The 20,929-nt window shown below is 40.6% G+C and overlaps 1 protein-coding gene across 1 annotated transcript in view; it reads left to right on the forward strand.

Annotated features, from left to right (window-relative positions):
* Positions 1-14,979: 14,979 nt before the first annotated feature.
* LOC143270300 (uncharacterized) overlaps positions 14,980-20,929 on the forward strand; it is a 29,369-nt gene continuing 23,419 nt past the window's right edge. Inside the window, exons 1-3 of the mRNA XM_076559714.1 lie at positions 14,980-15,121; positions 17,109-17,235; positions 17,433-17,493. Of these exons, the coding sequence (XP_076415829.1) occupies positions 15,107-15,121; positions 17,109-17,235; positions 17,433-17,493 (203 nt within the window). The 5' untranslated portion in view covers positions 14,980-15,106. The remainder of the gene's footprint in view (positions 15,122-17,108; positions 17,236-17,432; positions 17,494-20,929) is intronic.

Here is a 20,929-nt window from a genome sequence, read left to right on the forward strand (position 1 = left end):
TTTCTCCCAAAAAATTACTGCAAGCTCTTTTTCAAGGTTCACTTTCTGTCCATAATTTTTCAATGTCCTCCTTAGTTAAAGGTACAACAATTTTTGCTGGGTCTATTCCTGCTAATTGATGAAGTCTCATTTTCCTTTCCAAATCAAGTCAGAGATTTTTTTCCATAGAAGTTTTTAATTTTTTATTTGGTTTATTTGGTAAAAATATCCATTCCAATATAATATCTTCCCTCTGCATTAATATAACAGTAGGAGAATGCCTAGAAGGTAAAATAACCAAAATGAAATCCAGCTTTGGATCAGTACGATCCACATGCACTTTATGTACTGTCTTTTCTACCAAGTCCAATTCCTTCTCAGCTTCAGGTGATAATATTCTTGGACTATTTAAGTCCTTGTCACCTTCTAACTTTTTGAACAAATTAATCAGTTCATCATTTTTTACCCCAACAATAGTTCATAGATGAGAAATATCTCCAAATAATCTTTGAAAGTCATTAAGAGTCTGTAGTCTATCTCTCCTAATTTGCACCTTTTGGGGTCTAATTTTTTGTAACTCTATTTTATATCCTAAATAATTAATAGAATCTCCTCTTTGTATCTTTTCAGCAGCAATTTGTAATCCCCAGCAAGGCAAAATTTTCATTACTTCTTCAAACATTCTTTCTAAACTATCTGCATTTGAATCAGCTAGTAAAATATCATGCATATACTGATAAATTATAGAGTTAGGAAATTTTTTACGCATCACTTCCAATGGCTGTTGTACAAAATATTGGCACAGAGTTGAGCTATTCAACATTCCCTGTGGGAGGACCCTCCATTGAAATCTCTTAACCGGTTGAGAATTATTATAAGTAGGCACTGTAAAAGCAAATCTTTCTCTGTCTTTTTCTTGTAAGAGTATTGAAAACAAACAGTCTTTTAAATTAATAACTATGAGAGGCCATCCTTTTGGTAACAGTGTAGGCAAAGGCATTCCAGATTGTAGAGAGCCCATTGACTGAATTAATTTGTTAATTGCTCTAAGGTCTGTTACCATTCTCCATTTACCAGATTTCTTTTTAATAACAAATACAGGAGAATTCCAAGGGCTGGTTGATTCTTCAATATGCTGAGCATTTAACTGTTCTTCTACCAGCTCTTCTAAAGCCTGGAGTTTCTCTGTTGTTAAAGGCCATTGTTGGACCCATACAGCCTTGTCTGTTAACCATTTTAAAGGTAGAGCTGTTGGTGTCTTTGGAAGATCATCAGTTATTGTTCCCTGTTCTTGTATAATATGGATGGCTGGTGACCACTCATTAGAACAATATCTTCTAATATTTCTGTCAGTAACATGTGCTAGTTTATGATTTGTTTCTGAGATTGGAGGGATGTTAATCTGAGTATTCCATTGTTGCAACAAGTCTCGACCCCACAGGTTCATAGTTATGTTAGCCACATATGGTTTTAATTTTTCCTCTCTGTCCTTCTGGACCTATACATTAGAGCCATCTTGCATTCTGTTTCGGCTGAGATAATGTCCCAATTCCTAACAGTTGAACGTTTACCTCCTGAAGAGGCCAAGTTGGATGCCAAAATTCTGATGCAATTATGGTAACGTCCGCACCTGTGTCTACCAGACCAGACAACAAAACATCAGTTATTTTTATTGTTAATTTTGGTCTTTGTTCATTAATAGAAGTTTGCCAAAAAATTTTCTTTATGTTTTCTCCTGAATTTTCTATTCTCTCTGTTTCATCATCCTGACCAGCATGATTTATTCCAATAGGCATTTGGTTATTTAATCGCTCAGAGCAGGAATTTCCTCTATGGCTGCAGGAAAGGTTTGAACTGGATTTGCAATGGGGGCCTGCGCGAGGCCCCTCTGGGAGTTTCCCGAAGACTGAGGCAAAGGATTACCCTGTCTGTCCTTTGTTGATCTACATTTGTTGGTCCAGTGTTTTCCCTTACCACACCTTCTGCATACTCCAGAAGGAAGGGGCATTCTGTTGCCATTGTTCCTTGAAGAAACATTGTTTCTTGGAATGACCTGTCTACAGTCCCTTTTCAAATGTCCTTGCTTTCCACATCCAAAACATCTAACACTCCTCAAACCTTTTGAAATTACTTCTCCTTCCCACGTATCATCATGCTCATCAGCCTCAACATTAATTGTTTCTCTAATCCAATCTTCCATAGGTGCAGATCTTGCCCTTAATGGCCTGATTATTCTTTTGCATGCTGCATTCGCATTCTCAAAGGCCAAAGATTCAATTATTGCCTTACCAGCTTCTGAATCCGAGACCATTCTTGCTGCGGGCCGCAGGAATATATCATAAGAACTCAGCTGGTTATGGCAAAGTCACTACCTGGAGAGATCATGGAATTCCTCCAGAGGAAGCCAAATCCCAAGGAGTTTTTGGTGTTACTTGGCTTGTTATATATCAGCTGTATTCTGTTATGAAAATCATGTGTGCCTTCATAGCTTTCCCAATTGACTTTCCCCTAAGAAGGACTAACAGTGTAGACTGAGCACTCTCTGGACATACACATTCCAGGTAATTTGGAGAACAGCCTCAGGGAAAGGCTTTCTCTGGAATCAGATATCTCCCTTGGCCACTTTCAAGGACTACGGGAAACACCACCCAGGTGGGCACCCATTGTTAGTCCCAGGTGGACTAACAATGATAACAACCCACAGGCGAGTCTCCTGACTTAAGGTAAATTCCACAAGGGGACACCGCCTAGGTCAGGTAGACATTAAGTAATAGCTTTACACAATTTAGCTCAGACCCCTCCTTTCTTACAGCCTTACTAACTTTATAGACCTCTAACTACTTACCTAACCACTTCTAGGAATATTTAGATAACCTTCTGTGCTAACAGCTATGCTCAGCCAGAACTCCCAGTTCAAGCCTCCCTGTAATTATCATTATTGGTAGCATCCGGCCAGGTCCATCACTGGATGGAGGAAAGTACCTTATCAGAGATACCTTTGTACTCTCTAAGAACAGACTACCTGTTTGAGAAGGCCTGGCGGATGTGCTAATTAAGCTTAACTTCCTCCTTTCCCAAACCTTACATCCAGTTCCAGATCTCCCTTTAACTATCACCAGAGGCATCTAGCGGTACACAGGTTGCCTAGAGACTGAGCCCACTTTCCCCCACCCTGCAGAAAAACGGCAGACAGCTTGGACAGATAGGAGCCACAGGAAAAAAGAAGACAGTTTTATTTTCTCCCATTGACATAGCAACTTATAGATTTTTAACATCCTTTATCAAACACATTTAAGATTATAGTTGTGCACATAAGATCCCTCTTCATAGATATTACCCATATTTAGCCTTTAGTTAATTCATTAGTCACTTCCCCTTTGGGTCACAAAGGGTAATTAACAACTAGTGCCCCTCTTTGTAATTCTTATCAACCCTCCATTTGATCCTGATAGCAGACAATCACTGCCTGAGGAAGTTCAGGCTGAGTGTCCTGGGTGGAGGAGAGGATTGTGATTTTGGGGACATATATAACTGTAAAGCAGAGGACAGGAAGAGGAGAAGAGAATGGAAGAATGAGATGGGTAAGAACTTGAGAGGAACAAACTGAGATGGGAGAGAAGTAGATTGAAGGGCTACAGGAGAGTACTAGAGGAACGAGATGGAAGATGAGGAAGAGCCAGATGAGAGAGAAGGAGACGGGAGAGGAGATGATATGGGAAGGAACAAGATGGATGAGAACCTAGAAGGGGCAGAACTAGACAAAGGAATTAAGATAGAACATAGAGGGGACAGTAGATAAGTATAGAGAGAAATCAGGCAAGAAAGGAGCTAGACATGAGAACAGAACTGAAGCTGTGTGTAAAGGATGTTATGCCAGAGGAATTAAAGCAAGTGGACTGTAGAACTCGGTGTGCTGAGATTCAATTTACAGAAAATAGTCCTCGCCGTCAGTAGTTCTCTCTCCTGAGACCCTGGGATGTATAATATTAAGGCTGGTTCCTCCAATATTATACAAGACATTCTCTTTACTGCTGAAGCCAGTCTTTGTAAAAAATCTGTAAAAGACTCTTTTGGGTCTTGCATCACCTTTGTAAATGACTCAGATTTTTTTCCTGGTTCCTCAACTCTGTCCCATGCATTCAAAGCTGCTGTTCGACATAAAATTAGGGTTTGGACATCATATAAACATTGTGTTTGTACTGAAGCATATTGGCCTTCTCCAATAAGCTGATCCTGGCAAACTTGTATTCCTTTATCCCTCCATTGTTTTTCTATGTTTATAGCCTCCTCCTTAAACCATGTCAGAAATTGAAGTCTCTGGTTGGGTTCCAGAACACCTTGTGCAAGGTCCCGCCAGTCCTGTGGTACTATCCTATTATATGTTGACCAAGAGTTTAACATTTGCTTTACATATGGGGAATGCGTGCCATAAGATACTATTGCCTCCTTAAACCTTTTTAAATCCAACATTTCAATTGGAGCCCAAATATTTTGTGTAGCCATTTGATCAGGCATCTGCTGTACAGTTACAGGATAAATTAAGGGTGACTGTGTGAAAACAAGCTTTCTTTCTGTAACCTTATGATGCAGACTTGAAACAACTTCACTGTTAATTTCTTCTGTCAGAATTTTTACAGGTTTAACAAGTTCTTCTAAAGCTGTTATCCTGGCACTTAAATTGACTATCTTTTTAAATATTAAAATGAGGATTAGCACAGTGATAAGCTGCATAATTCCACCAATACTAATATTATATTGTTGTTCCATTGTCAGACTGCCTAAAATTTCGAACAAAAACCAATTTTCTTCCAATGTACACATAAAACCCATTTTTTTTAATGTGGAAAAAATTTCTCTTTTAGATAGTTTCCTTTAAAATATCTGATATGTTATGACTTACCAAATCTGCGTAGAACAGTAGAAATCCGAGGGGATTTTCAAAGCAGCCACCTAGTGTCCCAGGTGTATATCCAGAGAGGGGGTGGGTGGGGAAGAGAGAGAGAGAGAGAGAGAACGTACAAGAAAGCATAGTCGGCTAAAGCTTAAATCCAGCCATGTGTTCCCTCTTGTGCTGAGTCAAGGCTTGGGTCTGGCTTCCCTAAGCTCCGACCATGTGCGTTGACTTTACAGGCAGGGCCCTGTTTGGCAGGGCAGGTCTGAGTTGTTTGTAGCACCAGCTTTAAGCAAGCTGCTCACAGACCTAGGTCCGGGCTAAGAAGCCGCTGTTCGGACTATGAAGCCGACCACCACATGCCGCCGCATGCCACCACATGCCACCGCATGCCGCCACCTGCCACCACATGCCGCCGCATGCCGCCACCTGCCGCCCTTTTGGGAAAGCTGACATGCCACCAAGCCAAGTGGTTTTTTAATGGATTCTTGTCACATTGGGCACCAGATGTAGATGTAACCAACCGTCTTATTAAATAAGAAACACAGAAACAATGTAAAAGAGAAAGTCGAGAGGTCAGAGCTCAGAGCTAAAATCTCACCCTTCCTCCTGCTGTCCCAACTTGCCGAAAGAGAGCTACTTCCTGTGTGTAAGTTGATTTTCCAGTCATTCTGCCTTCTCATTGGTTGTAAACCCAAACATGTGACTGCCTCGTCACTGTCTGAATGTACAGCCCCTTAGGTCTTAAAGGCATATGTCTCCAATGCTGGCTGTATCCCTGAACACACAGAGATCTATGGGATTAAAGGTGTGTGCCACCACCGCCACACTCTGTCTATGGCTCTAATAGCTCTGACCCCCAGGCAAATTTATTTATTAACATACAATCAAAATCACATTTCAGTACAATTAGAATACCACCACATATGTCTTTCCCAGCATTCACCTTTTGGCAATCTCTATCCTTGATGTTGAAGTGTGTTTCTTGTATGCAGTGGAAAGATGGATATTTTTTCTGAATCCATACTGTTAATTTGTGTCTTCATTGGGGAATTGAGGCCATTGATATTGAGAGATATCAGGAAAAATGATTACTAATGCCTTTATTTTGTTGTTATTGGTGGTGAGGATGGTATGTGTATGAGAGTATGTTAGTTTCTCTCTCTCTCTCTCTCTCTCTCTCTCTCTCTTTCTCTCTCTCTCTCTCTCTCTCTCTCTCTCTCTCTGTGTGTGTGTGTGTGTGTGTGTGTGTGTTTCTCTTATTTTGGTTTTGCTGATGTTATATTATTATTCATTTACTGTGTTTTCAGGTTTGTAGTTAGCTTCCTTGGATTGGATTTTCTCTTCTAGTACCTTATGGAGGGCTGGATTTGTACATAGATGTTGTATAATTTGTATCAATTTTTCTCCATTTATAGTGATGACAAATTTCTGAATGTAATAATCTGGGATGGCATCTGTGGTTTCTTAGAGCCTGCATCACGTATGCCCAAGACCTTATGGCTTTTAGACTCTCCACTGAAAAGTGAGGTATAATTCTCATAGGTCTGCCTTCAAATGTTACTTGGTCTTTCCCCTTTGCAGCTTTTACTATTATTTCTTTGTTTTGTATGCTTACTCATTTGGTTATTGTGTGACAAGGGGATTTTCTTTGTTCTGTATGTTTACTGATTTAATTATTATGTGACAAGGGGACTTTCTTTTCTGACCCAATTTCTTGGGTGTTTTGCATGCTTCTTTGTAGCTTTATCAGCACTTACATTAACTAAGAAAAATTTGTTATATGGTTTCATTGAAAATATTTTCTGGATATTCCAAACAACCAGCACATGCACTGAGGACAGGTCCCAGTCCCACTGCCTGGATGCCTCCTAAACAGATCAAGTTAATCAACTGCCTCATTTATCCAGAGGGCCTGATCCAGTTGGGGGCTCCTCAGCCATTGTTTCATAGTTCATGTGTTTCCATTCATTTGGCTATTTGTCCCTGTGCTTTTTCCAATCTCGGTCTCAACAATTTTCGCTCATACAAACCCTCCTCTTTCTTGCCAATTGGACTCCTGGAGCTCCACCTGGGGCCTGGCCGTGGATCTCTGCATCCGGTTCCCTCAGTCATTCGATGAGGTTTCTAGCACAATTAGGGTGTTTAGCCATCCTATCACCAGAGTAGGTCATTTCGGGATGTCTCTCGACCATTGCCTATTGTGGAGGTATCCTTGTGGATTTCTGTGGACTTCTCTAGCACCCTGCTTCTTACTATTCTCATGTGGTCTCCATTTACCATGGTCTCTTATTCCTTGTTTTCCCCTTCCATTCTTTTTTTTGTTTTTTGTTTTTTTTGTTTTTGTTTTTTTTGTTTTTTTTTTTTTTGTTTTTTCGAGACAGGGTTTCTTTGTGTAGCTTTGCGCCTTTTCCTGGAACTCACTTGGTAGACCAGGCTGGCCTCGAACTCACAAAGATCCGCCTGCCTCTGCCTCCCGAGTGCTGGGATTAAAGGCGTGCGCCACCACCGCCCGGCTTCCCCTTCCATTCTTGATCCAGCTGGGATCTCCTGCTCCCTCAAGCTCTCTTTCCCTCGACCCTTGCTCTTCATTACCCCCACTCACGTCCAGGTTGTCCATGTAGATCTCATCCATTTCTCTGTCATTGGGCAATCCCTGTGTCCTGCTCTCTATGTGGTCTCCCCAAGTTGTGTCTTCCTATGAGTAAGTACATATCATGTTTGTCTTTCTGAGTCTGGGCTGCCTCACTTAGGATGATTTTTTCTAGATCCACCCATTTTCCTGCAATCCTCATGATGTCATTGTTTTTCTTTGCTGAGTAGTATTCCATTGTGTATATGTACCACATTTTATTTATCCATTCTTCAGTTGAAGGGCATCTAGGTTGTTTAGAGGTTCTGGCTATTACAAACAATGCTGATATGAACATAGGTGAGCAAGTGCCCTTGTGGTATGATTGAGCATTCCTTGGGAATATGCCCAAGAATGGTATAGCTGGATCTTGGGGGAGATTGATTCCCATTTTTTTAAGAAAGTGTCATATTGATTTCCAAGTGGTTTTACAAGCTTGCATTTCCACCAGCAATGGAGGAGAGTTCCCCTAGCTCCACATCCTCTCCAGCATAAGTTGTCTTCAGTGTTTTTGATCTTAGCCATTCTGACAGGTGTAAGGTGGTATCTGAGAGTCGTTTTGATTTGTATTTACCTGATGATTAGGGATGTTGAGCAATTCCTTAAATGTCTTTCAGCCATGTGAGTTTCCTCTGTTGAGAATTCTCTGTTTAGCTCTCTAGCCCATTTCTTAATTGGACTGTTGGGCATTTTGATGTCTAATTTCTTGAGTTCTTTATATATTCTGGATATCAGTCCTCTGTCAGATGTGGGGTTGGTGAAAACCTTTTCCCATTCTGTAGGCTATCGCTTTGCCTTGTTGACCATGTCCTTTGCTCTACAAAAGCTTCTGAGTTTCAAGAGGTCCCATTGTTTGATTGTTTCTCTCAGTGTCTGTGCTTGTGGTGTTATACTTAGGAAGTGATCTCCTATGCCAATGCCTTCAAGACTACTTCCTACTTTCTCTACTATGAGGTTCAGAGTAGCTGGGTTTGTGTTGATATCTTTGATCCACTTGGACTTAAGTTTTGTGCACGGTGACAGATATGGATCTATTTGCAGCCTTGTACAAGTTGACATCCAGTTATGCCAGCACCATTTGTTGAAGATGCTTTCTTTTCACCATTGTATAGTTTTGGCTTCTTTGTCAAAAATTATATGTTCATAGGTGTGCGGATTAATGTCAGGGTCTTCAATTCTATTGGTCCACACATCTTTTCTTTTTCTGCCAGGATCAAGCTGTTTTTATTACTGTAGCTCTATAGTAGAGCTTGAGGTCAGGGATCGTGACGCCTCCAAAGGTTGTTTTATCATTTAGGATTCTTTTGGCAATCCTGTTTTTTGGTTTTTTTTTTCCCATATGAAGGTGAAGAATTTTTTTTCCATATGTCTGTGAAGAATTGTGTTGGTATTTTGATGGGGATTGCATTGAATCTATAGTTTGCTTTTGGTAAGATTGCCATTTTTACTATATTAATCGTGCCTATCCATGAGCATGGGGGATCTTTCCGTTTTCTGACTTCTTCAATTTCTATTTTCAGGGACTTAAAGTTCTTGTCATATATGTCCTTCTCTTGCTTGGTTAGTGTTACCTCAAGGTATTTTATATCATTTGTGGCTATTGTAAAGGGTGATGTATCTCTGATTTCCTTCTCAGCCTGTTTGTCAATTGTATATAGGAGGGCTATGATTTTTTTGAATTAATTTTGTATCCTGCCATGTTGCTGAAGGTCTTTATAAGCTATATCAGTTCCTTGGTTGAATCTTTGGGGTCATTCAAGTAAACTATCATGTCATCCGCAAATAGGAAAGCTTGAGTTCTTTTTTTCCAGTTTGTATGCCTTTGATCTCCTTATGTTGTCTTATTGCTCTGGCTAGAACTTCAAGTACTATATTGAATAAGTATGGGGAGAATGGAGAGTCTTGCATTGTTCCTGATTTTAGTGAAATCACTTTGAGTTTCTCTCCATTTAATTTGATGTTGGCTGTTGGCTTGCTGTAAATTGCCTTTATTATCTTTAGGTATGTTCCCTGTATTCCTGATCATTCCAAGACCTTTATTATCATGAAGGGGAGTTAGATTTTGTCAAACGCCTTTTTTGCATTCAAGTGAGATGATCATGTTTTTTTTTTTCCTTTGAGGTTTTTTTTTTTTTTTTTTTTTGTGTGTGTGTGTGTGTGTGTGTATTACATTGGTGCACATTTGTATGTTGAACCACCCTTGCATTCCTACTTGGTCATGGTGGATAATTGTTTTGATGTGTTTTTGGAGTCTGTTTGCCAGTATTTTATTGAGTATTTTTGCATCAATGTTCATGAGGGTGATTGGTGTGTAGTTCTCTTTCTTTGTTGTATCCTTGTTTGCTTTAGGAATCAGGGTAATTTTAGCCTCATAGAAGGAGTTGGGAAATGTTCCTTCTGTTTCTATTGTGTGGAACAACTTAAAGACTATTGGTATTAACTCTTCTTTGAAGATCTCATAGAATTCTGTGCTGAGATCATCTGGTCCTGGGCTTTTTTTTTTTTTGTTGGGAGACTTTTAATGACTGATTCTATTTCCTTAGTGGTTATTGGACTATTTAAATAGTTTATCTGGTCTTGATTTAACTTAGGTTAAATTGTCCATTTCTTTTAGATTTTCCAGTTTTGTGGAGGAGAGGTTTTTGAAGTATGACCTGATGATTCTCTGGATTTCTTCATTGTCTGTTGTTATGTCCCCCTTTTCATTTCTGATTTTTTTAATTTGGATGCTCTCTCGGTCTGTCTTTTGGTTAGTTTGGATAAGGGCTTGACTATCTTGTTGATTTTCTCAAAGAACCAACTCTTTGTTTCATTGATTCTTTGTATTCTCTTTGTTTCTATTTAATTGATTTCTGCTCTCAATTAGATGATTTCCTGGCATCTATTCTTCCTGGGAGACTTTGCTTCTTCTTGTTCTAGAGCTTTCAGGTGTGCTGTTAAGTCACTAGTGTGACATTTCTCCAATTTTTTTTAATGTGGGCATTTAGTGCTATGAATTTCCCTCTTAGCACTGCTTACGTAGTGTCCCATAAGTTTGGGTATGTGGTGTCTTCATTTTCATTGATCTCTAGGAAGTCTTTAATTTCTTTCTTTCTTTCTTTCTTTCTTTCTTTCTTTCTTTCTTTCTTTCTTTCTTTCTTTCTTTCTTTCTTTCTTTCTTTCTTCCTTAATCCATTGGTGATTCAGTTCCATGAGATTGTAGGTTTTCCGTAGTTTTTGTTTTTGTTGAAATCTAACTTTAAACCATGGTGGTCTGATAGAACGCAGGAGTTTTTTCCAATTGTTTTGTATCTGTTGAGATCTGCTTTGTGGCTAAGTATGTGGTCGGTTTTTGAGAAGGTTCCCTGGGGTGCTGAGAAGAAGGTATATTCTTTTTTGTTAGGATGGAATGTTCTGTAGATATCAATTAAGTCCATTTGAGTCATAACATCAGTTAAGCTCTTGATTTCTCTGTTAAGTTTCATTTTGGGAGATCTGTCCAGTTGTGAAAGTGGGGTGTTGAGGTCTCCCACTATTAATGTGTGGGGTTTTATATGTGGTTTAAGCTTTAGTAATGTTTCTTTTACATATGCTTGGGGCATAAATATTCAGAATTGAGACTTCATCTTCATATTTCTATGTATTGTGGGAATTCATTCCATTTAGCCAATGGCTTTGGGGAAGAAGCTCTAGGCTGTGGCTTTGTCTGCATATGTGACCCCTTAAGAGCTGAGGGAGAGTTGTCATTCATATTCTTGGTTTGTCAAGACTGGGTCAGGTGGTGGAGAATGGCTTACACTTGGTCCCCATCCGACTTGAGGAGACTGGCATCTGGATCAGCAGCAGATCAAAAGTGTGTCTACCTTGCTTTGTATTAGTGAGTCTGTATTCCCATTGCACCCCTTAATAAATTGAGATATATACATTTGTGGGCTCTTGCTACACCTATGCTGTCTTGTATGACAGCTGAAGACCTAAAATGACTGTCCCCCCTGAAACTGTGGAGACTACTACAGTGCTGTGGGATATCTTTCTGTATGCTGTGAATATGTGTTGCTCTGATTGGTTGATAAATAAAGCTGTTTGGCCTATAGCAAAGCAGCTTAGAGGCAGGCAGGAAATTCAGTAAAGAGACAGGAAGAAGAAAGGTAGAGTCAGAGGAGCCATCCTGCTGTCCAGGGAGCAGCATGTAATAGCACAAAGGAAAAGCCATGGAACAGTGGCAACCTATAGATTAATATTATTTTATAAGTGGCTGTGGGACCGCAGGCTAGGCGGGACTGGAGAAATCTTTTGACTACACTGCAGATTATGGTAACCTGTATAGGTAAAGGGTCACTCTCATTTTATTTGATACATAGATCATTTAGATTATATTTCCAGTAATAATGTATCCTTCTCAAATCTCTGAGGATATTGACTAGGTAGCTTTATCAGCAGCAAGCACCCAGCTGCTTTCTCAGGACTTCAGCTGCCTTTGAGTTCTCTTCATATATAAAAATATGCCCACATGCCTCACTTTCCTGGAGTTACTAATGAGTCTACTCACCATTTACACTGTTATCAGACTCCAAAGGAGGGAAACTCACAAAACATACTTCAGTATAATATTTTACTATTTTTTAAAGGATAATTGTGTAACAATGACCTCTGTCTCATTGTGAATATTTGGATAGAAAAAAGTGTAACATTTAAAGCTTAAGTTTTGAGGATCTTTGAAATGTTTTAAGGTCCAAGTAAAGGGGTTTTGAGTTGTATAAATGCAAGTTTATGTAAGGTGTGAGGATGTCAAAGTTAAAATTGTGATAAGATATTGATTTAAGGGATATAAAAAATGAATAATACTTCAAAATCCTGTCTCTCATCATGCTACATTTATGTTAAGACTTCAAGCTCAAAGTTTTATTAATCAATGAAGTTCTGATAAGCTATTAGTATAGCTCCAGGAAAGCTTTGCTTCTATTGTCATAGTCACACCCTCAAGATTTTAAATTCCATTCGGTTGTTTTTGAGGTACAGACTTAAAAGTTCTACTTATTGAGCTAAAACACCAGAATAATCTACATACATCCAGACTTCTGGATAGAGAGAAGAGGCCCTGCTTTTTTTCATATTTAAAATCAAGTTCAAGTGAGTTATTGCCCTTCTGCTCCCCAGAATGTTTCTGTCCTCTCTGAGATCACCTTAAATAGTGTTCATGCTTTTAACCCAGAATCATTTTTGGGTCCCCAAGCTTTTACCATGACAAAAGAGCATGAGTCTACTGCTCTTTCTAGAATGTAGATATGAGTACAGATTACAAATAGTAGCTATGCTTACACATCTAAAATGTGTGCCTCTTTATATAAACTTAAAAAAGTCTTGTAAGCTTCAGGTCATCTACTTCCATCCACCTCTCACATGTGAAATGAACTCCAGACATATACTCTTGTCATTCACGAATGTACCACAAACGTTGGGCACCAGATGTAGCATGAATCTTCAAAGCTCTTATTGATAAAATCAGACCTGAGGAAGGTATTGGTGTGAACACTGGAAGATCAGAGAGACAGAACAAGCCACAACTAACCTCACCTGGCCAACTTCTCCGCTAATCTTGTTTCCTCAGACTGGAAGCCTCTGTGTCCTCAGGGAGAGTCCGAATGGCTCTCAGCAGAACTGCTTTGCTTGAAAGCCTGAAAGCTTAACCAGCCAAATGCTTCTAGTTTCTGGTCTTCATGCCTTATATATCTTTCCTTTCTACCATCACTCCCTGGGATTAAAGGTGTGAGTCACCATGCTTGGCTGTTTCCTTGAACAGATGGATTTCTGCCTCTGGAATGCTAGGATTAAAGGTGTGTGCTACCACTGCCTATCCTCTATGTTTAATATATTGGCTGTTCTGTCTCTGATCCCAGATAAGTTTATTAGGGTGCACAATATTTTGGGGAACACAATACCACCACATTTGTCCAGTAGAAAATTCTCTCTCCCCTTTCTAAAAAATTCTTTGCCCGGGACTTTATTGCCAGAGTCCAGCTCTGTCAAGGTTCAGGTCCAAAAGTGGAGGTGTGGAGTTGGTGAGGGAAGCAGATTGACAGGATCTGAGGCTGAATCTTAACTGCTGCTGTTTATTTCATTAGTAACTGTGCAGAATTACTAGAAGTCATGCAGAGTGGAGCAGCCCTTTAATCTAGCACTCTACAGCAGAGGCAAACTTTTCTTTATGATTCTTATGCCAGTCTGGTCAGCAGATCAAGTTCCTGTCCAGTCAGGGCTGCAGAGTCAGACCCTGATAAAGAAAATGAAACAATAGAAGCATGATGTAAAAATAAGTATTCTTAATTTGCTTTACTTATTTTCACTAATGATGCAGAAGTAAGAGAAAACAAATCTGTAGACTGTTATATGAATCTTAAAAGGTCTTATTGCTAAAAACAAAGCCGGAGCTAAGCTATTAGGGTGAGCGCAGAAAGATCAGAGAAACAGAATAAGCCACATCCAACCTCACCTTGCCAAATCCTCAGTGATCTTATTTCCTCAGAGTGAAAGCTTCTGAATCCTCATGGGAATGGATCTCAGCTGAACTGCTGCTAAAAGCTAAAAGACTTAAAAAAGACTCTAGTTTCCGGTCTTCATGCCTTATATACCTTTCTGCTTCCTGCCATCATTTCCTTGGTTTAAAGGCATGTGTCTCCATGCCTGGCTCTTTCCAGTGTGGCTTTGAACTCACAGAGATCTGGATGGACTTTTGCCTCTGAAAGGCTAGGATTAAAAGGGGTGTGTGCTCTCATTTTCTGGCCTCTATGTCTATCAAGTGGCTGTTCTGTTTTCTGACCCCAGATAAGTTTATTAGGGTGCACAATATAATGGCGGACACAGTATCAACACAGTAAAATCCTATGTGAAATGGGCAATAACATATTTATTATTTAAATAATTAAAAAATATAAATTTATATATTTATCATTAATTAAATAAATTATATATAATTTAGTCATTAGAGTATTGATGCTCTCTCGTAAATATAGGAATAAGTAAAAAGCTCACTCTGATCCTGTAGGGTTTACTTCTCTAAATCCTGTATTTATATTGATGGGCCTTTTCTGCAGAATAACAACAATTTAAGAGAGTGCATATTAGTATATAGGTTTTTTTTTAATCATAATATTTTTTTACAAAAATGAAAATCATAGCACGTTTTCTACAGCACGCCTGAGGTATTGCTAGTCCAGAAAGTGGCAGATTTTCTTTGTCCTTTCTCAGTTCATAGCAAAACCTAATTCCCCAGAAAAGAGTTCTCCTGAGTGCAGGAATACTTCAGGGAAGACTTTGCAGTCCAGCCCCAAGTTCTGCATGAATGTCAATCTCTGCAGATCTGGGGCAGATCTGTGCCTGGGGTGAAAGCCAGGACTACCAATCATTGGGCTCCCTCACTTCACAGCACTGCCCCTAAGGGAGCTGTTTAGATCACTCAGGCCTCAGTAGCCAATCAGGACCTCCAGATGGACTGCCAATCAGAATGGGGCGGGCACTTCCGGTCCAACAGGCAGCTCAGTCTGTGGCTCGGTGGTTAAAGGTGGATCTCCTGTTCTGTGTGCTGGGCTGTGACTGCCTGCTGGGAGCCAGGAGGAGAGCGGGTGAGCATGGAATCCGCCATGGTGAGTGAGGGGCCACCGTCCCATGTGAGGAGAAGCCGCGGGAGCCGGAGTGGGGTCCCCCGCCCCGGGGCTGTGGACATGGCGTCAGGATGCGGTGTGTGGAGTGATTCCCTTTGGTCCCCTGAGGTCTCTGCAACTCCCAGGCAGAAGCAGGACCTCTGAGTGATTTATCGCTGGGGTTTGCGCCTCTCAGAGCATGGGGGAGAGTGAGCCTTTGTGAGGAAATACCCTAGACACCATGAAAAGCATGGTGATCGTTTTTTCATTTCTTTCAGTAAAAACTGTGGCCAGGGAAGGCAGATTTGCTAACTTGCAGAGCTCTGGTCACTCTGCTGTCTTCTAGAAGTTCTGCACTTGGCATTGAACATTCAGGTGTAGATCCATCTGCAGTTAATTCTGTGCAGGCGTAAAGTCTGTGTCATTAACACATCTGCATGAGGATGCCAGGGTGGTTCATTTACCTGTGTCATTAAGGCCGGACTTACTGTGATTTCTGGCCTCATGTGGTAAAATTGAATGTATATTTATTGTGTTTTTATTTCTAAGTTTGCTTTCATGTTCTGTTGATCTCTTTATTCTTTCCCACACAGTACAGTCTCCCAGCCCCACATTAGTTTTCTCTATGTAGCCCAGGCTGCCCTGGAACTCACTCTGTAGACCAGGCTGGCCTCAAAAACCAAGTGCTTCGTTTAAAGGTGTGTGCCCCCACCACCACCCAGTTCATTGCTGTCTTTATTGCAATTTCAATCAATGTTAGAAGTCAGATGGTGTCACAGTATTTATGTACTATTTATTCAGTCGTGTGTTGTTCAATTTTTCATTCCTGATGACATTTTCTCATGTTATTTTTGTTTCTCATGCAATTTACTTTGTAGCATAAATTGTTAGACTTTAATTGAACTTTTGCTGTATCTGTAACTCCAATTCTGCATTGTCATAATATAATAGTGACATGATAGACACATGGTTGCTTTCTACTCAAGGTTAGACCTGCCCCCTGCTAAGGAAGCCCATCTTGCATTAGGCACAGTTCCCAGTGGGGTCCCCTAGTCTCCATGATTAAAAATGTGTGGTTACACCCTTTCCTTAAAAAGACTCTTTTAATTAGGTTTGCATGTATGTGGGTGGAGATGTTCCTTGTGTCTATGCAGGTAGGCCCCATGCAGGTAGGAAACAGAGGAAAGAATTTGTGTATATTTTTACACTTTTATATTGTTTTCAAATGTGTAGTCTTATCTGTTGACCCATCTGTATATACTACCACCCTTTTGGTGTTTGTTTTACTGTTTTAGGATCAGCATTTACTTTACTAATGTTCTTGAGAACTCATTGATCTGTCAGACAGCAACTGAATAAAAATGCATTGCTTCCTGGGAATTATTAGCCTTACAGTTCAGTAGACAAATATAGAACTGGTGTGAATGTTTAACTTCTGGTGAGAAATTTTCAGTGAGGCCTGAGTGCTTTCTGTTTTTTGTTTTTTGTTTTTGTTTTTTTGTTTTGTTTGTTTGTTTTTTGTTAGAGACAGGGTCTCACTATGTACCTTTGGCTCTCCTTGCAATCTCTACATGGACCAGGCAGGCTCAGAAATCACAAATTTCACCTGTCTCTGACTCCCGAGGGTTGGGATTAGAGTTGTGCACCACCCACCCTTATTACCCATCCTTTCTTGAAGTCAATAATTTTGATAAAGTTCTGCTGATGTATACTAGATAGTGTTACTCTGTTTGCATGTCTCTCTGTATATATTCCTAGGCATTTCTCCTGCTGTGCCGTAATCTATTCTGTGGACAGTGGAATGGAAGGTGTCATTCTCTCTTGATGTTTTCTTTCAAAATGAGTTGGTGACTGCATTTGCTATTGACTGACCCATGTCAGAGAATGTATCAAGCACATGGAATTATGTAAATATATTCTCAATGAAGTGTACATTTGCAATGCAGTCAATCTCACCATTTCTATTATATACATATATGGGTTACTTTAGGATGCAGTGACCTATGAGGATGTGCATGTGAACTTCACTCATGAAGAGTGGGCTTTACTGGATCCTTCCCAGAAGAGTCTCTACAAAGATGTGATGCTGGAAACCTACTGGAACCTCACTATTGTAGGTAAGAATGTGAGCTTTCTGTCAGTTTTTAACTTAAGAAGCCTTTCTTGGAGATTGGTGCTCTCCTATAATTTTGAATGTTAAAGAAGAAAATAATGGTGAATAAATCAGGCATTGTTCAAAAGTTCATGAAAGACAGTAATTTCAATTGTTCGTAATTTCCAGTAATATATCACATTTTCTGATGCTGTATTTTAGGGTACAAATGGGAAGACCACAATATTGAAGAACATTATCCAAATTCTACAAGACATGGCAGGTAATTTTCATGTGCAAGGTGATATATATGTATGTCTCCGATAAGTACTGGATTCCTGGTTGGTGGTTCGCTGCATGACTGATACAATAAGTCAAATCAAACCAAATTAATAAATCCAGATTTAATAAACAGAGCACAGCAAAGCAGAGACTCCAGGGGCTCTTAGGATGTCAGGAGACAGAGAGCAGAGCACCCATGGCAGCTCTATGGGCCAGATTTTAAATAGCCAGTAAGGATGGGCATAGTCCCAGACATCTCTGGGGGAGGAGCCATTAATGGTGGGCTTTCTGCAATGAGGCCACATCAGGTGCAAATTGTAAACATCCCAATTTATTTTGGGCATATATGGGAGCAGGTTCCGGTCTGTCTACTTCCTGCTAGCATGGGACCATGTGGGGAGGGGGAAGGTTCAAGTCAGGTGGACCCATGCTCAGCAGGGGTAAGGGTGGTGATGCATTTGGATAGCTGCCATCCAGGAGGCCTCAGGCATCTGTCCTTGAGGAGGTGGAGAATGCGGGTTGCTAGGAGAAAAAAAGAATAGCTTTTTATCACTGGCCTTATGAACAGGGATAGCCATTGGTAGTAGGAAGAATGATGGAATTGAGAAGTGTCTTGGTTGTATAAAAGAGTCAAGGGTGAATGAGTGAGGCATCTGGGCAGATATGCCCTTAATTGGGACATCTTGGAAAACAAGGTTTGAGTTGCTGGGTAGGTGCCCAATGTGCCTGTAGAGGTGGTACCAGCAGTGAAGTCCCAGGCTCTTGGGGAGATGGCATGTTAAATCTAGGGATGATGTATTCCAGGAGTACTGGAGCCATGTATCTGCTGTTTTTCTGGAGGTTGGGAGAGCATCCATCCTGTAAATGTGTCAATAAGAGTTAAGAGATATGGAGCCTTTTTATGAGCAGGCATGTGGGTGAAATCCACCTGTTAGTATTTGTCCAGTTGGCATCCTTGGTTGTTGGTTGGCATCCTCAGAGCTGTTGCAGGAGCGGGTGTATCTGTAGGATCCCTGGGGGTTTGGCCTTGGCCCAGGCAGGAGGAGTGAACCTACAGAATATGCTCCAAAATGGGTGGGGTCAAAAATAGGCTCTAGAAACTGTTATTATTTTCCATCAGGCCAGACTTCTTTACAAAGTAGCCAAGCCCTTTTTTCAGGAAGCTGCAGGTGTCTATAAAATTACTGGAACAGATTTACATACTGGTGTCATAATAAATAAAAAGCTATGGATTTAGGTTAAAAGGCATGAATATTTTTAAGTCTAAATTCACTGAAAAAGGAGGTTGTGTGAGTGGAGGAGGGAGTTGAACATGTCTGCAGGGTTCTCTATCCTCTCTAATGCTAACCTAGCTCTAAAAGCTGGACCAGTAAAAACCACAGAAATTTAAGGACCCCTGAAAACTGATTGTAATCAATGCTTTATCAGTTTGTCAAAACTGCATATATCAAAGCTAACACTTTGAACCTCTGAAGTTATATCTGAAACCAGTTTATCCTGTACCATGGAGTCTGTGAATGAGGTACACCTGGATGTATTTTTACCAGGAAACATACTAATGAGCTACTAAGTTGCTTTTAGGTTTGGGGTTGGTTATGGTGTTAAACTGGCAAATCTCTTGGTACCCTGGTCATCAAACACCATCAGATCTGAGAAGGATAAGTAAATGAGCAGGAATGAGCCAGCTTTCCAGTTACCCAGGCAGTCCCAAGTCTCTCTATGGTCACTGGGGCACAAGTCCCAGAGGTAGCACTTGTTCAGATGCCAAGCTCAGAGGATCTGACAGATTCTTTGTGGAGTAGAAATTTGGGGAGATAGGCCTACCTGACTTGGCAGAGTGGCACAATTGTTACCCCATTGCTCCACTTATTCACAGTCTGGACATGATCTCAGCAGCAGTTAATGGTGTAAAGCAGCTTTTCACTGTGTGGCTGCCTTTGTTACTTTCGAGGCAAGCCTCCAGGTGGAAGTTCTTCTGTGGCCGTCCATCTTCTTAGAGAAGATACAGTATGCTTCCAGGCGTTGGCCTGTCTCTCCTAAAAAGCTTTTATATTAAATGCTATATTCTCAGTTTTCTGAGCATGTTCGAGAATGGGGGAAAATCTGATAGGTATATCTAAATTAGACAAATGTTGTTTAGGTTTAACTTTGAGGGCATATGTTGGTTAAGTCTAAACATACAGTTTACCCAATTAGTTACAGTTTACCAATGTTAGTAAAAGCCAGAAGATTCAGTCTGTAGTTTTCATTGGTGATCCTAAGATATCATTGTTTTAAATCCTGTTTAATAAACCTTTTTTTTAGGACAGGACAGAAATTATCAAACAGAAATATATCCTAAACCAAATTATTGGAGACCTAATGTCTCCTTGATGGGGCCAATCCAAGTGGTTACCCTTATTAAAGATGGTGGTGAAGTATTTCTTTAACCTCAATCAAAATGGTGACTGGCGATGTTCTCCAGAACAGTTTCCATCTGGAATCACAAGCCTTACAGATTTTAAAACATACCCAATTAGCAAGACACATTCAGGACACGTAAACACAGGCATTCAAAACTAATCAGAAACACATATGTGTGGCCACACCATTCACACAATTCCACCACCCATAAAAAGTAAACAGCACAGCCAGGCGGGGGTGGCGCACGCCTTTAATCCCAGCACTTGGGAGGCAGGGGCAGGTGGATCTCCGTGAGTTCGAGGCCAGCCTGGTCTCCAAAGCGAGTTCCAGGAAAGGCGCAAAGCTACACAGAGAAACCCTGTCTGGAAAAACCAAAAAAAAAAAAAGTAAACAGCATCATTAACAAAAACAATTTTTTTAAAATAAGGATCCTAGCAGTTCGGGCAGCCTGAGACCCGGATCCCAAAGAAGGCACTGCAGAGGGAAACTGAAAAACAGAGTAGCAGCACATGCTGCCCAGTTGAGTAAGTCAGAGCAGCAAGTTGAGAATTTTGAAAAAAGAGATTTTTAGGAGGGAAGAAGGTGTAGCAGAGTGTTGTACTGAAGGAGAACAGGTTTAAGGGTGGAGTGGGCAGGCAGAATTTTAGCAGTGGGGAGTATGGGAACAGGGAAACCCCTGGGCTGCAGCGTGGTGGTGGAGGTGGTGGAGGTTAGTGGTGGTAGTAGTGGTAGTGTGGTGGTGGTGGCAGCATCTCTGGTGGGAGGGAAAGAGGGAGTGAGGAAACAAACAGGCTGGAGACATTTATGCAGTAATTCAGGGTGTGAGAGCAGACAGGAACAGAGAGAATGGATGTATTTCAGGGAGAATCCCAGTGTGACCAGATCATATTTCAGGAAGGAGAGAGGCAGAGAGACAAACAGAGCTGGGGAGGGAGAGGAATGGGAGCATTAGAATCACAGTGTGGCCACACTGTACACTGGGAACAAGATGCAGAGTAACAGGGAAGAGAGAGGAATGGGGGCAGTATTCTTGC

Source organism: Peromyscus maniculatus, chromosome 22 (genome assembly GCF_049852395.1).
Source record: "Peromyscus maniculatus bairdii isolate BWxNUB_F1_BW_parent chromosome 22, HU_Pman_BW_mat_3.1, whole genome shotgun sequence".
Classification (NCBI taxonomy): domain Eukaryota; kingdom Metazoa; phylum Chordata; class Mammalia; order Rodentia; family Cricetidae; genus Peromyscus; species Peromyscus maniculatus.